Source organism: Oncorhynchus kisutch, linkage group LG15 (assembly GCF_002021735.2).
Source record: "Oncorhynchus kisutch isolate 150728-3 linkage group LG15, Okis_V2, whole genome shotgun sequence".
In the NCBI taxonomy this organism is placed as follows: domain Eukaryota; kingdom Metazoa; phylum Chordata; class Actinopteri; order Salmoniformes; family Salmonidae; genus Oncorhynchus; species Oncorhynchus kisutch.
The window spans coordinates 69,353,149-69,368,880 of NC_034188.2; the positions used below are offsets into that span (position 1 = coordinate 69,353,149).

Here is a 15,732-nt window from a genome sequence, read left to right on the forward strand (position 1 = left end):
GGGCAATCAAAGGATCAATGGTGCAATATAGATTGTTGACTACTGTGTTACCGTAAACATTAGGTCATTTGCAGTGGCGTGTATTCATGGATGCCAAGGGAAGCATAAAAAATGTACCAATAAAAATAATGCTCTGTTTCATGATTTTCTTCAGTTTGTAAGAGGTTGAATGTATGTCACCGGAGAACACATCCAGAGAGCGAAACAGCGCCCCTGTCTCTAAAAAGAGTATGACATTGTTGATTCCCGTAGCATCAAATGCAAGGGAAGCCAGTGAGCATTTGGCCTCCCATGATAAAAAAAGAATTAAATAATAGCCAATCAGCATTGAGCTAAACTGAGTGAGCTCAACTTGTGAATGAGCTCAACAACCAACTCTTTTCTCTGTATACATCAATCTTGCTGCTGGTGATTATCTGATCCACCTCTACGCAGATGACACCATTCTGTATACTTCTGGTCCTTCTTTGGACACTGTGTTAACTAACCTCCAGGCGAGCTTCAATGCCATACAACTCCCCTTCCGTGGACTCCATCTTCTCCTCAATGCAAGTAAAACTTAATGCATGCTCTTCAACCGATCGCTGCCCGAACCTGCCCGCACCTGCCTGCCCGTCCAGCATCACTACTCTGGACGGTTCTGACTTAGAATATGTGGACAATTACAAATACCTAGGTGTCTGGTTAGACTGTAAACTCTCCTCCAGACTCACATTAAGCATCCCCAATCCAAAATTAAATCTAGAATCGGCTTCCTATTTCGCAAAAAAGCATCCCTCACTCATGCTGCCAAACAAACCCTCGCAAAACTGACTATCCTACTCCTCCGATCCTTGACTTTGGCGATGTCATTTACAAAATAGCCTCCTACACTCTACTCAGCAAATTGGATGTAGTCTATCACCGTGCCATCCGTTTTGTCACCAAAGCCCTGTATACTACCCACCACTGTGTATGCTCTCGTTGGCTCCAGTTCATCTATAAGTCTTTGCTAGGTAAATCACCCCCCCCCCCTCTTATCGCAGCTCACTGGTCACCATAACAGCACACACCCGTAGCACGCTCTACAGCAGGTCTATTTAACTGGTCACCCCCAAAGCCAATTCCTCCTCCGGTCAACTTTCCTTCCAGTTCTCTACTGCCAATGACTGGAGCGAATTGCAAAAATCACTGAAGCTGGATACTCATATCTCCCTCACTAACTTTAAGCATCAGTTGTCAGAGCAGCTCACAGATCATTGCACCTGTACATAGCCCATCTGTAAATAGCCCATCCAACTACCTCATCCCCATACTGTATTTTTTGCTCCTTTGCACTCCAGTATCTCTACTTGCACATTCATCTTCTGCACATCTATCACACCAGTGTTTAATTGCTAAATTGTAGTTACTTCGCCACTACAGACTATTTATTGCCTTACCTCCTTAATCTTACCTAATTTGCACACACTGTTTATAGATTTTTTTCTGTTGTGTTAATGACTGTACGTTTGTTTATTCCATGTGTAACTCTGTGTTGTTGTTTGTGTCGCACTGCTTTGCTTTATCTTGGCCAGGTCGCAGTTTTAAATGAGAAGTTGTTCTCAACTAGCCTACCTGGTTAAATTAGGGTGAAATAAAACAAAATACAAATAAAAAAAATGTCCTGGTGCACCAAAAATAAGTGTTGAGGGAAGCCAGTTTGGATTTGGCTTCACTCCAATCACATCACATCGAGAGCCAAACGTCATTGACAGAAACAACTTGAATTGTTGCATCTCGTTGTGTTGTCCTCCGGTGGCTCGCTAGCTAGCTAAAATTGTCCCTTTCCTAAATTTGCCATGGATGGAGATAGAGATTTGGACTGTGGTTCTACTTAATTCTCCGTACTGGCCAATGATTATAACGGTGATTCTGATCCAACCATAAATTCATACATTGTGCCCCTGGCCTGAGAGGATGGAAGTTCAATATGTAGCTAGATGTAGAAGGCTGTAGATGGCTAATTCATGTTAACAAGCTGCCATGAATGGAAGTTAGGCTAAGAGCAAGCATTTTAGCCAGGTAGCTTAGGACAAAAAAATAAAAAGCATGTACTGTATGACAGAGTCAGAGACCATTTAGTCAACATAAAAGAGAGGAGGATGTCATTGGCGTTTCTCTGCAAGTAGGGTGAGTCAACGTGTTTTTTGTACTTGCACAAACACATGCACACACACGCACGCACGCACACACACACATACAGAAATCAGAACCATGGATAGCCAGATCATATTTAGATTACGTTGATTGCACTAAATTGTTTTTGGTATCTTTAAGTTGTCACTGTATTAGGCTAACCATAGGTGATTTGATGATGTTGAAATGTTGAAGTTGAAATGGGACTGAAATAGTGGAGGCAGCTCCTGTTTTCTTTGCAACTTGCGGTAACTCTCCGTGGTTCTAAATCAATAGTTGTTTTGTAGTACGAATATGTCGGAAACATTAACTTGCTTGACCATGCTGTAGGTCTTGTAACTGTTTATCGCATGCAATATGCTTTGTGGACTTCCCCGGACAGAGGTTGCTCTCCGGTTTTCTGCCACTGTGTCTTCTTATTGTCTCGGCTTTAGGCTTATATATCATGGTGGCAAAGCTTCTGGACTAACAGGTTATAGCGCAACAACTCAATTTTCATAACACATAGGTTGTAATATGGCTTATTTTTTCTGGCTTGGTTCACCCAGTGATTTTACCCACGCACCGCTAATGCTCATTGGAGATGGGCTATTATTTTTCAAATGAGATGAGATTGGGTAGCAGGTCACTTTAATATAATATAATATAGCATAACTGTCACCAACGTGAAAACAAATGTTCTTATTACAAGGGTTAAAAAACACTACATGTTGAAATTAACATTTTAACACTGGATGATAATGTTGGCAGAGTGAATTCCGTAGATTAGAATGATGAGGTTGAGGAGGTTTCTGTATTCTGGAGAGCCAGTATGTTGTATGGATGATGATAGGGGTTGAGGAGGTTTCTGTATTCTGGAGAGCCAGTATGTTGTATGGATGATGATATGGGTTGAGGAGGTTTCTGTATTCTGGAGAGCCAGTATGTTGTATTGATGATGATAGGGGTTGAGGAGGTTTCTGTATTCTGGAGAGCCAGTATGTTGTATTGATGATGATAGGGGTTGAGGAGGTCTCTGTATTCTGGAGAGACAGTATGTTGTATTGATGATGATAGGGGTTGAGGAGGCTTCTGTATTCTGGAGAGCCAGTATGTTGTATTGATGATGATAGAGGTTGAGGAGGTTTCTGTATTCTGGGGAGACGGTATGTTTTATTGCAATGGTGAAGAGGCACGGCTAGAGATTGAGATGTGTTTTAGCAGCACAGCGGTGTGAGATGTATAGTTTAATAATGCAGGAAGAGGTATGTCCAGGAGTCCTAACCATTTTACAGCACAATTCAACATATGTTCCACGTTGGTTCAGCATAATTTTATTGAAATGATGTGGAAACAACGTTGATTCAACAAGTGTGTGCCCAGTGGGATAGCTCGAAAACACTTCACTTATTGAAATTTGCATTGAGAGTGTGTCGAGGAGCGCATTTCCCCATTGAGAAAAATAAGTCAGAAAAGGATATGTTTGATTGTGAATATTTATGGAAAACTGTACAAAGTTTCAATATGAATAACTTGAACAGTTCTCTAAAGGCTGAACTCTGTCTAATTATTTGAGCAATGTGAATTAAACAAGAATCTCTGCTTGTGAAATTCTCCAAAATATTCAGTATTTCTTGGCAGAGATTGCTTTCCCCTCCTAAGGTTCTCCTGTAATTCACTGATGACAGAACCAGATAGAGTGGAGAGTTTAAGCATAACCAGGCCAACAGTTAAACATTTTATCCAATGATGCGGTTAGTCAAACTGAACTTTATATATCAGATGGTATTCCACTCTAACCAGCTACAATCTCTGCCAACCCCGCTGTTGGAATACTGCCAATAAATGTCTGGATGAAAAATCTATTCCGTTGCATCCATCAATGAGTCATGTTCTCTTCAAATATTAGTGACTTAGTATTAAAAACTGGGGATATAAAGAGGTATGTTTTAGCACATGCCACCAAATATGAATATAATACATTAGGACAAATGGACTAGGAGATACAATGGCTTTAAGTCCTTGAGTTCGGATACTGAGATCACTGTGCTCCAAAAGTCCAATTATCGTCCATTGCTTCATTGGATCCCATTCACTTTCATAGACCATGAAGTGGCTCTCATTTTCAGATATTGGAATGAGTTTCACCCGATTTAGCCACTCTGTATTTAACCTACCAAATGTAGCTTTTAATCTTTAAAGGCGTCCTCATGCTTCCCAGCCGACACAGTTCGGCAGTGTTTTCTTATCTGGAGGCAAGCCGAAGTTCAGAGTCAACACCTAAGCCTCTTTGTCGGTGATTGGTCAACAGTCGCGATTCTTCAATAAAGTCTTTGTTGTCATTCAACTAGAAATTACTCATTTTCCTGCACATTTTGTAATTGAAAAATACTGCACCAAAAATCTTAGTCAGACGTAAAATTGCGCAACGCAGATCTCTTCGGCAAAAACATAAACATTTATGACAGATATACTGGCTATGGTGTCTTAAAATGGACAAACATCACTATTGCTGCTTTTTTCAAATTTTTCAAGCGGAAGTCTTTTAACCTCTTGAAACTAGGGGGCACTATTTTTATTTTTGGAAAAAAAAGTTAACCGCCTATTTCTCAGGACCAGATGCTAGAATATGCATATAATTGAGGATAGAAAGGATAGGATAGAAAACACTTAGGATAGAAAACACTCTAAAGTTTCCAAAACTGTAAAAAATATTGTCTGTGAGTATAACAGAACTGATATTGCAGGCGAAATCCTGAGAAAAATCCAATCAGGAAGTGACTCTTATTTTGAAACCCCTGTCTTTCTATGCATCCCTATTGCCCATTGAAAGGGATATCAGCCAGATTCCTTTTTCTGTGGATTCCCTAAGGTGTCTACAGCCTTTAGACGTAGTTTCAGGCCTTTATTTTGAAGAATGAGTGTAAACGACTACATTGCGTCAGTGGCCACCTGATGGCTCTCAGAGTGATTATTGTGTAAAAGACAGAGGTAGTCATTTTTCCTCTCGCTCCTACTGAAAAGCCAATTGCCCCGGTTGATATATTATCGAATAGATATTTGAAAAACACCTTGAGGATTGATTCTAAAAACATTTGCCATGTTTCTGTCGATATTATGGACATAATTCGGCGTTGTCGTGACTGCTATTTCCGGTGGATTTCTCAACAAAAGGAGGTATTTTGGGTATAAAAATATCTTTATGGAACAAAAGGAACATTTGCTGTCTAACTGGGAGTCTCGTCAGTGAAAACATCCGAAGATCATCAAAGGTAAACGGTTAATTTGATTGCTTTTCTGATTTTCGTGACCAATCTTCCTGCTGCTAGCTGGACATAATGTTATGCTAGGCTATCGATAAACTTACACAAACGCTTGTCTTGCTTTGGCTGTAAAGCATAATTTCAAAATCTGAGACGGCAGGGTGATTAGCAAAAGGCTAAGCTGTGTTTCACTATATTTCACTTGTGATTTTCATGAATATGAATATTTTCTAGTAATATTTTTTTGACCGTTGCGCTATGCTAATTAGTGTACTTGATGACAATTCTCCCGGATCCGGGATGGGTAGTTCCAAGAGGTTTTAAGGGAGTAGGCAAGCACTTGTCGAGTTCGGCTAGGCGCCAGCCGAACTGAAGCATGCTGGCTCCTAAAGAAGTTGAGGGATGGAAGCAGGATAGAAGAGTATATAGCATAAACATAGAACATAGGAAAACATAACAAGACCAGCATACAATGAGATAGCCAACCAACTCCTGTCTGTTTATTTGGTATGTGAGCTCTGAGTGGTTCCTTTGTTAATAGGAAAGCCAGGTCCTCAGATAGAGAGCGCTCTCATCTGCCCACATACCGCTTACAGTTATGGGTCTTATTATTAACATTGGTACAAAAGCTTCCATACAGAAGAAGAAGAAGGTCAAAAAGGTTACGCGTCACTCTGATATAGTGTTGATTAAACTGGGCATCACTCGCTTAATAACATTAATGACCATTGGTCTTGAGTTCCATGCTGTTGTTGATTATGCAGTCAGTGAGTCAATGGCTCTGCTTGACTGACGTCATTCTCTGAATTTGAATGAGACTCCATGCCTGGAATATATGCTTTGAATGAAGATCCTTCCATGTTGTGTTCAAGTATAAGGACCTGCTTAAGCACAATGCAATGGTGTGACCCTGTGTAAACTCAGGAGAAATTAGAAATTATATCTCCACAGTAAGCATTGTAAATGGTAAGAAGTGATCCCATCTGCCTTATACACTACATGACCAAAAGTATGTGGACACCTGCTAGTCGAACATCTCATTCTTAAATCTTGGACATTAACATGGAGTTGGTCCCCCCTTTGCTGCTACAACAGCCTCAAGTCTCTGGGAAGGCTTTCCACTAGATGTTGGAACATTGCTGCAGGAACTTGCTTCCATTCAGCCACAAGAGCATTAGTGAGGTTGGGCACTGATGTTTGGCGACTAGGCCTGGCTTGCAGTCGGCATTCCAATCCCAAATATATTCCATGGGGTTGAGGTCAGGTCTCTGTGCAGGCCAGTCAAGTTCTTCCAAACCGATCTCAACAAATAATTTCAGTATGTACCTCACTTTGTGCATGGGGCATAGTCATGCTGAAACAAGAATGGGCCTTCCCCAAATGGTTGCCGCAAAGTTAGAAGCACAGAATCATCTAGAGTGTTATTGTATTCTGGTGCATTAAGATTTTCCTTCACTGGAACTAAGGAGCCTATCCCAAACCATGAAAAACAGGCCCAGACAATTCTTCCTCCTCCACCAAACTTTACAGTTGGCACTATGCATTGGGGCAGGTAACGTTCTCCTGACATCTGCCAAACCCAGATTAGTCCATCAGACTGCAGGATGGTGAAGCGTGATTCAACACTCCAGAGAACGTTTTTCCACTGCACCAGACTCCAATGGCGGTGAACTTTACACCGCTCCCGGAGACGCTTGGCATTGCACATGGTGATATTAGGCTTGTGTGCAGCTGCTCGGCCATAGAAACCCATTTCATGAAGCTACAGTTATTATGCTGACACTGCTTCCACAGGCAGTTTGGAACTCGGTACTGAGTGTTGCAACCGAACACAGATGATTTTGCGCGCTACACGCTTCAGCACTCTGCGGTTCCATTCTGTCAGTTGTGTGGCCTACCACTTTGTGGCTGAGCCGTTGTTCACAATAACAGCCCTTACAGTTGACGATGGAAGCTCTAGCAGGGCAGAAATTTGAAAATAAACTGAATTGTTAGAAAGGTGGCATCCTATGACAGTGCCACATTGAAAGTCACTGAGCTCTTCAGTAAGACCAATCTACTGCCATTGTTTGTCTATGAAGATTGCATGGCTTTGTGCTCGATTTTATACACCTGTCAGCAACAGGTGTGGCTGAAATAGCCAAATTCACTAATATGAAGGGGTGTTCACATACTTTTATATATATAGTGTATGTACTGTAGGCATATTGTGTTGTACTATACAACGGCATCCCACTGAGTTTCCCTGTTCATGTACGTAAACAAATGACCTAGTCAATTGACTTCTCTTGCCCTCTCGCAGATTGAACATAATAAGATGTGCTGTTGTAATGCAATAAATCTTGCAGAGAGTACATTTCAAAAATACCTTTATGTAAAAAACAGTTTAATGGCATCTAAATGCCTTTTAAATAGACCTTAGTGGATTTAGTGACGCCGTTGTCCCATGGCATGAAACACTTAAAAAAAAAAACTTTAGTTAACTAGGCAAGTCAGTCATAACTGGGTTACGTTCATGTCAAACATATCATACACACAATTCTTATGTAGCGTGTAGAGCATACAAAAACACTGCTTCATTCTACGGGAGGAAATTTCAGGGATGTCACTGTTGTATAAGTATAACTCACATTCATCTCAATGAATCTCAAAGACAATGTTTGTTAACTAAAGCAAACCATGTAAAATAGCCCCATTAAGTGTAATGAATCCATTAGGACAGAAATTGATTTGTTTTTATGGTGGATCAATGCCAGGTCAAGGGACAATGAATAGAGGCAGGGGAATAGTGATTTACGCTATTCAGGAAGGACACGTCTCACACTGACACCTCCAGGGATGGAAATAGTAGTAGTTGGTGTGAAATTGATGAATTCATTTGCCGTTGGGGGACAAGCCAGAGGAGCACACGTGTCAGGTAGATTCCACTGACTCTACACCTCTGTCTAGAATGTTAAGAACACTATCTGGAACAGCTAGTGCTTTTCAATAATTTATTGTGTGCCCTATCATTTCATGTGTGCCCTCCACAAAAGCGTACACCGGTGGGCACTCTCCATGGACTGTTTTGAGATATATTCATGCCATTCATGCCAGTTATTTGGTGCAGCTTTGCATCTCTCTCTTTAATTAGAATAGAAGGCGCTTCACAAAGAGAAGGAGCAGGAATTCAGGGAGCGATAGGGATCATCCTCTTTTGTCCTCTGATTTATCAGACTGAACAGTGAAGGATTTCTCTCATTTTAATCACTGTTCCCCTGAATTGAAACAGGCCCAGGCAGAGCGAGCTATTGCAAACGCAGCTCCTTCTATGAATAGCAGAGTGGGTCCTATATTGAAATGCGCTGCACAATATTAGACGCCTCACACTTTTATGTATACCGCTGCTTTCTTGTGTATATAGCTGTGTATATGCCATCATTGTTCATGGCCGACTGTATTGCTTGTTGACGTAGGCACAGACAATAAACAGAGTAGCCATGGTACACTTTATTTCAAAATGTGACATTCATCTTAATACACTGCTCTAAGACCCTGTCCATGCTGTTGCTTTTTAATAAAGATCGCTTTCGTCCATGGCAATCTTCTCCAATTCGATGTATCTCGACAACACAGGCTGTATGGAGAGTGGCATTCAGATTCTGCCCATCTCTGAGCGTCCTGGACCGGCCATTGATCCGCATACAGAGTGGAGTGTTGGTTCACCGTGGTGGAGACACAATGAGATCAGTCCACAGCCTCCCTCCACATTCTCTCGCCCATGACTGTTAAACTGCTGCTGATGTGCCGTTAAGAGTCGCTCACTACCTCTCCCTCTCTCCTCATTATCATAAGTCCTTCTCCCTCTCTTCCCTCTCCTCCCGACCACTTCAAAACTGTTGGGCCATTGTTTACTGCCTTCCCCAGCCTCCCGGGGTCTGATAAGGGCCAGACCGGTGACTGGAATGGATTTATTGGGCACCGTCGTCCAGTGAGGTTTAATTAAAGAGCTCTATCGGTGAAAAGAAAGGCATACTAGAGCAGTCACTGAAGGTAAGAGGGTAGGAGACCCCAGATCTCTAGTGGAATACATATTTAATCACACAGAGCATAAGAGGTTCCGCTTTTAAAGGGCCCCAGTTGATTTTTTGCCATGACTTGAATGGCAAGTACGCTGAGAGACAGGCTAGTGATCCCTCAGTGATGGAGGAAGAGAGGTGTTTTCAGACTCATCTCCCTTACTCCCTGTTCTTGGCCGTGAATCCCAGGGATTCCATTTCTAAAGTCAATCGAATTCAAATATATTAAAAAAAATAATGCTGATTTTCCAAGCTATATGGATTTACTCTCTCAAGAGGTCGGAAGTTAAAAGGTTGTAAATATTTATTTGGAAGAATAGATAGTCATAGCGTCTCATGAATATGGATCAGGCGCCAGCGTCAAGTGGAGAGGCTGCGGGTTACTAAAATGACAGTGCAGCAGTAAGTGGTACTTCAAATTAAACAATTAAGGTAATAATACAAGAGGCCCGATTTCATTTGGATTGTGAGTTACTCTTCTAAAACCCATTTACTAGCTAAAAGTACTTGAAATGTGACCCCTGGCTATATTGATTTCACATTTAGTGTTGATTTTGGGGCTTCTTTGCTCACCACAAACTGTTATTGAATTAGGTTTATCTTTCTATTAGATACTAATGGGGCCTCATTTTTCTGGTAGTGCTAAAGTGAATACAACTGTCTGGGTTATTTCACTGTATATATTATTGGACCTAGATATTTGGGGTGGACAATGGAGTGTGGTAATTACATCTTCAATTCCATTTTCACTGTGTTTTGGACTCCTTTTAAACACTGTGTTGGCGCTACAGACTTCTGGGTTGGATGATGTCTTCTGCATCTGCTCATACCAACCATTAGCACAGTATGTGTGATTAACGGGACCTGAGTTAGAGTGGTGTTTGTGAGACAAGGGCAGATCCCAAAGGGGTCCGGGAGCGGTCCTTCTCACAACAATGTCTGTAGAGTTCGAATGGTTTGAGCTACAAACTATTATGCTGAGACTCTCACGAACACGTACATGTAATCTGTTTTGTTCTAGGACGCTCAGGGGTTCTCCTACAGAGAGGTTTTTCTACAAAGAGATCATAAGAAATCCCATATTGTCTATAATACTGTAAGCTCACATAGTTGCTGTCACAAACTTTAAACTCCACACAGTTGTCACTTACTAATTGGATATTAATTTCCCACTGAGTAAACAATTTCTGTACTTACAGCATTATTATGATTACATTTTCTATCATGGTTTTGTTAATTTGTTTATTGATATTTGTCAATACAACTCATGCATGTAACTGTTATTGTCAAATTTTACTTCATGTTCGACTTGTCGTCCTGATTGTCCTGAACAGAAAATGTCAAACACTTCAATGTTAGGCTAAATATGAAGGCAGAGCATGCAGATTAATGAAAGTAGTGCATTTCAGCTTGTTTTGTTGTGGTTACAATGAAGTTAACACCACATTTAATGCACAGTGCTGCATTATTATAGGATTGTGCTGTATGCTTATCTACCTGCAGTGACATTTCTATGACGATGAGAAAGAAGACTTAAGCTTTCAAAAGATGAAAAGCAGTGAAGGTAGAAGTCTAACATTGACAGATATATGACAGCGAGTAAGTAATATTACTGGCGTGTAAGCGATTGGAAAAGGGATTCCGAAACAGACACATGACAGAAGGAGATTGAGAGTGACCTTACCTGATAGGTCTCTGCCAACGCCTAGAGCCAGGCCATCTTTGATCCAAAGGACAACACCATGGTAGCCAGGAATGGAGCAGGGCAGGGTGACGGGCTGGCCGGCCACCACCACCAGGTCCTGGGGCTGCTGGGAGAACATGGCCTGGACCCCTGGAGAAACACACAGAAAGATAGATGAACAGTCAGATACTATGATCCAGTTCTATAAGACATTCAAAGACATCACCTTCAAAACACCTAACCAAAAAAGGACTGGCGGAAGCACCTAACCCATACAGACTGGCACAAACACCTAACCCATACAGACTGGCACAAACACCTAACCCATACAGACTGGAACAAACACCTAACCCAAACTGACTGGCACAAACACCTAACCCAAACTGACTGGCACAAACACCTAACCCATACAGACTGGAACAAACACCTAACCCAAACTGACTGGCACAAACACCTAACCCAAACTGACTGGCACAAACACCTAACCCATACAGACTGGCACAAACACCTAACCCATACAGACTGGAACAAACACCTAACCCAAACTGACTGGCACAAACACCTAACCCAAACTGACTGGCACAAACACCTAACCCAAACTGACTGCACAAACACCTAACCCATACAGACTGGCACAAACACCTAACCCATACAGACTGGCACAAACACCTAACCCATACAGACTGGCACAAACACCTAACCCATACAGACTGGAACAAACACCTAACCCAAACTGACTGGCACAAACACCTAACCCAAACTGACTGGCACAAACACCTAACCCAAACTGACTGGCACAAACACCTAACCCATACAGACTGGAACAAACACCTAACCCAAACTGACTGGCACAAACACCTAACCCAAACTGACTGGCACAAACACCTAACCCAAACTGACTGGCACAAACGCCTAACCCATACAGACTGGCACAAACACCTAACCCATACAGACTGGCACAAACACCTAACCCATACAGACTGGCACAAACACCTAACCCATACAGACTGGAACAAACACCTAACCCAAACTGACTGGCACAAACACCTAACCCAAACTGACTGGCACAAACACCTAACCCAAACTGACTGGCACAAACACCTAACCCATACAGACTGGCACAAACACCTAACCCATACAGACTGGCACAAACACCTAACCCATACAGACTGGCACAAACACCTAACCCAAACTGACTGGCACAAACACCTAACCCAAACTGACTGGCACAAACACCTAACCCATACAGACTGGCACAAACACCTAACCCAAACTGACTGGCACAAACACCTAACCCAAACTGACTGGCACAAACACCTAACCCATACAGACTGGCACAAACACCTAACCCATACAGACTGGCACAAACACCTAACCCAAACTGACTGGCACAAACACCTAACCCATACAGACTGGAACAAACACCTAACCCAAACTGACTGGCACAAACACCTAACCCAAACTGACTGGCACAAACACCTAACCCATACAGACTGGCACAAACACCTAACCCATACAGACTGGCACAAACACCTAACCCATACAGACTGGCACAAACACCTAACCCATACAGACTGGCACAAACACCTAACCCATACAGACTGGCACAAACACCTAACCCATACAGACTGGCACAAACACCTAACCCATACAGACTGGCACAAACACCTAACCCATACAGACTGGCACAAACACCTAACCCATACAGACTGGCACAAACACCTAACCCAAACTGACTGGCACAAACACCTAACCCAAACAGACTGGTGCAAACACCAAACCTAACAAAAATCTAACCCAAAAGGACTGTTGCAAACACCAAACCTGACAAAAATCTAACCCAAAAGGACTGTTGCAAACACCAAACCCCTAACCCAACAAGATAGGTGCATTAGAGTTGTTCCACTTTGCTGAAACTCTACTCAGAAAAGCAATCTTCATTTACATAGGATTTCACACATGCAGATTGGCTGCTCGCATGACACACACTCGAAATCACAGCCCTGTCTGCTAACACCACATCTCTGGCAGACATTCCCTCACACTCACATTAATGTACTTCAACCATTCCCTTTATTAGCCGCATGGTGCTACCAGAGCTCAGGCAGAAAGTGCGGTGTGACAGACCCCATTAGGGGTAGGGAGGGGGTGGTGGGGTGGACACGGGGTACTGGAGGTGCAGTCGGGGAATGGCACTTAGTGAGACGTGTCACTGACATGCAGAGTGTTGGTGAGCATGTTGAGGCTCTGATATCTTTGAAGCTATCTCGCTCTGAGTCCACCTGAACAGCAGCCCTCCATCCCCTTCTCCTTGGCATCCTACCACACTGTAGCACAAAGACCATTGGGTAATTGGAAGGTCTTCTGAGAGGAATAGCAGGGAGAAAAAAAGCCTTTTAAAGTCAGCCTGTCATCTGGGCCATAGTTCTCGCCTGCTTGCGTCTCGCTGTCATCATCTGAAGCTGGGGTTGGCTGAGATGTTAGCCTCTCCAGCACATTGTGTTTACCAGGAGGTAAAGCACGGTGTTCGGCTTACTATAATGTAAAGACAGGCAATGCATCTTGGGATGGGGGGAATAAGGAAGGAATCTCGACTGAGGGTAACAAGTGACGTGGTCTCAGATGATCAATAAGACGGACTCTCGTTGATTTCTCTCCTTTCTTTTTATCTTATTTTTAAAACTTTCAAGTGAAATTTTTGTGCAAAGCTTAGGATGGCCTTGGCTTTCCCTCTTATGTACACACAAAAAACCCAATCCACACACAAACAAAGAAAATAATGAAGAGATATGTGCTTCCCCCCTGATAATTCTGTTGCAATATGTCCAAGGGGAATAAAAGTGGCAGATAGGAGAGGAAAGGTAACGGATTGCAATAATAGCAATAACAACAAACATAGTAAATGATGTTCCTGTCTTTTAATGCACCTCTATCTACACAACATATTGGAATTGCTTTGGGTTGTTGTTTTCTTATTTTCTGATAGTAATTACAGAGAAAAAACAGATTAGCTTTGTTTTTACAACATTAACACAAAGCAGAGAGAGGGACAATAATAGATGATAGAAATATAAACACAATGTCTTTACATCAGTGTAAGTATTACATTAGTAAACACATCAGTCATATTTAGTCATGTGACCGATGAAACATGAGCGCTAGCTAGTTAAAAGGTAAACACAAGTCTCCATATTGATTTATACAAATTCTCCCCCACTGTATGCCGCATCTCGTGCATGCGCCCTCATTATTAAATCAACATCTGAAAAAATGAGCTGAGAATCTGTAAGCATACAGTATACTGGGCTATTCATCTTCGGGAACACGACGGGCCTCTCTGGCATGTTTTCCTGTGACGTTTTTGTTGTGTTGGCCTTGGGTATACTACCCAGACAGCCTTGTTCCGACTCCCCTAGGAGGGGTATATCTTGGCTGCACGCAGTGAACCAGTCAGTGCTCAGACACATGGTAGGAGAGACAGCAGCTTGTGAAATTTCTTGGCATGTGAGAGAAGAAGAGAATGCAAGAAAATTAGCTTCTTTTCCGCCCTCTATCTTCGCAGTCAGGATTGCTATTATCAACCACTTCAACCTGTGCTGTAATTGATTTAATGTCGGAGGCGTCTCCGCCTTGGCAGCACTAATACCCCCATACCTTCTCCATCTTCTAACCCGCTGTTCAAATCCCTTCTCCCCACCCCGTCAAAATCCTTCCCGTCATTGTAACAAATTAGACAGATTAAGATGATTTTCTCAGAGGTTGTCACAGCCTCCCTTCCTCCTGCATCAGGTCTTCAACTCACCAGTAATTATTATTATTCACAGCCTAGGATGATTATTTTAATTACTACTAACATCTAATTAAAACGGTAATGAAAAATAATTCAATGCCTAAAAACTCCTGCCAAAAAAACATGCTAACCTAAATATTCCCTTCTGGAGATACTCTGTTTCAAGACAGTAGCTTGGTTTCCATCCAATTGGCAACAGATTTTCAAGTTAATATTCTAAAATCTGTATAAAGGAAATATGCACACTACACACATTATGCACAAATTCCAGGTTCACTAGGTGAATATAGACTAGATCAAACAGTGCCAAAGCTATTGTTAACCCCCCCAGTATTCATAAACCACCCGTTAGTTGATGAAAGAGCCATTCTCCACAGACATAAATGCGGGAGCACAGAGGTTTCTCAAGAGTACAGCCTCTCATAGACCCATACAGACGTAGGAGGGCTGCAGAAGTCTGTGGTAGAGAGAGAGGGGGAGAAAGAAGCTGGGAGATTAAGAGGTGCCCACCCACAGAGAAAAACAAGGTCCACCTGGTGTGGCCACTTGACCAGCAAAATGGAGATCTGCTTCATTCACATAAAAAGGCTATCTATGGCAGTCCACATATGTAGGTCACCAGAGGAGCACTGAGAACAGGGTAGGGGTGGGGGTTAGGGTGGATGGGGAAGGGATGGGGGAGCAGAGTAAGCCCATTTAAGACTTGAGGTCCTTCAGCAGTGTCGGTGAAGTCATGGCCCTGTGCGTCGTACAAGGCTCTGTCGCATGTGCCAGCTTTCGGCTCCGTTGGACAGCAGGGCG

General features: G+C 42.5%; 1 protein-coding gene across 3 annotated transcripts in view; it reads right to left on the reverse strand.

Annotated features, from left to right (window-relative positions):
• Window positions 1-15,732, reverse strand: part of LOC109905794 (kin of IRRE-like protein 3) — a 212,221-nt gene that overhangs the window by 76,443 nt on the left and 120,046 nt on the right. For all 3 annotated transcript variants that reach the window (XM_020503398.2, XM_031791008.1, XM_031791007.1), the window contains exon 2: window positions 11,142-11,291. In XM_020503398.2, the coding sequence (XP_020358987.1) occupies window positions 11,142-11,291 (150 nt within the window). The remainder of the gene's footprint in view (window positions 1-11,141; window positions 11,292-15,732) is intronic.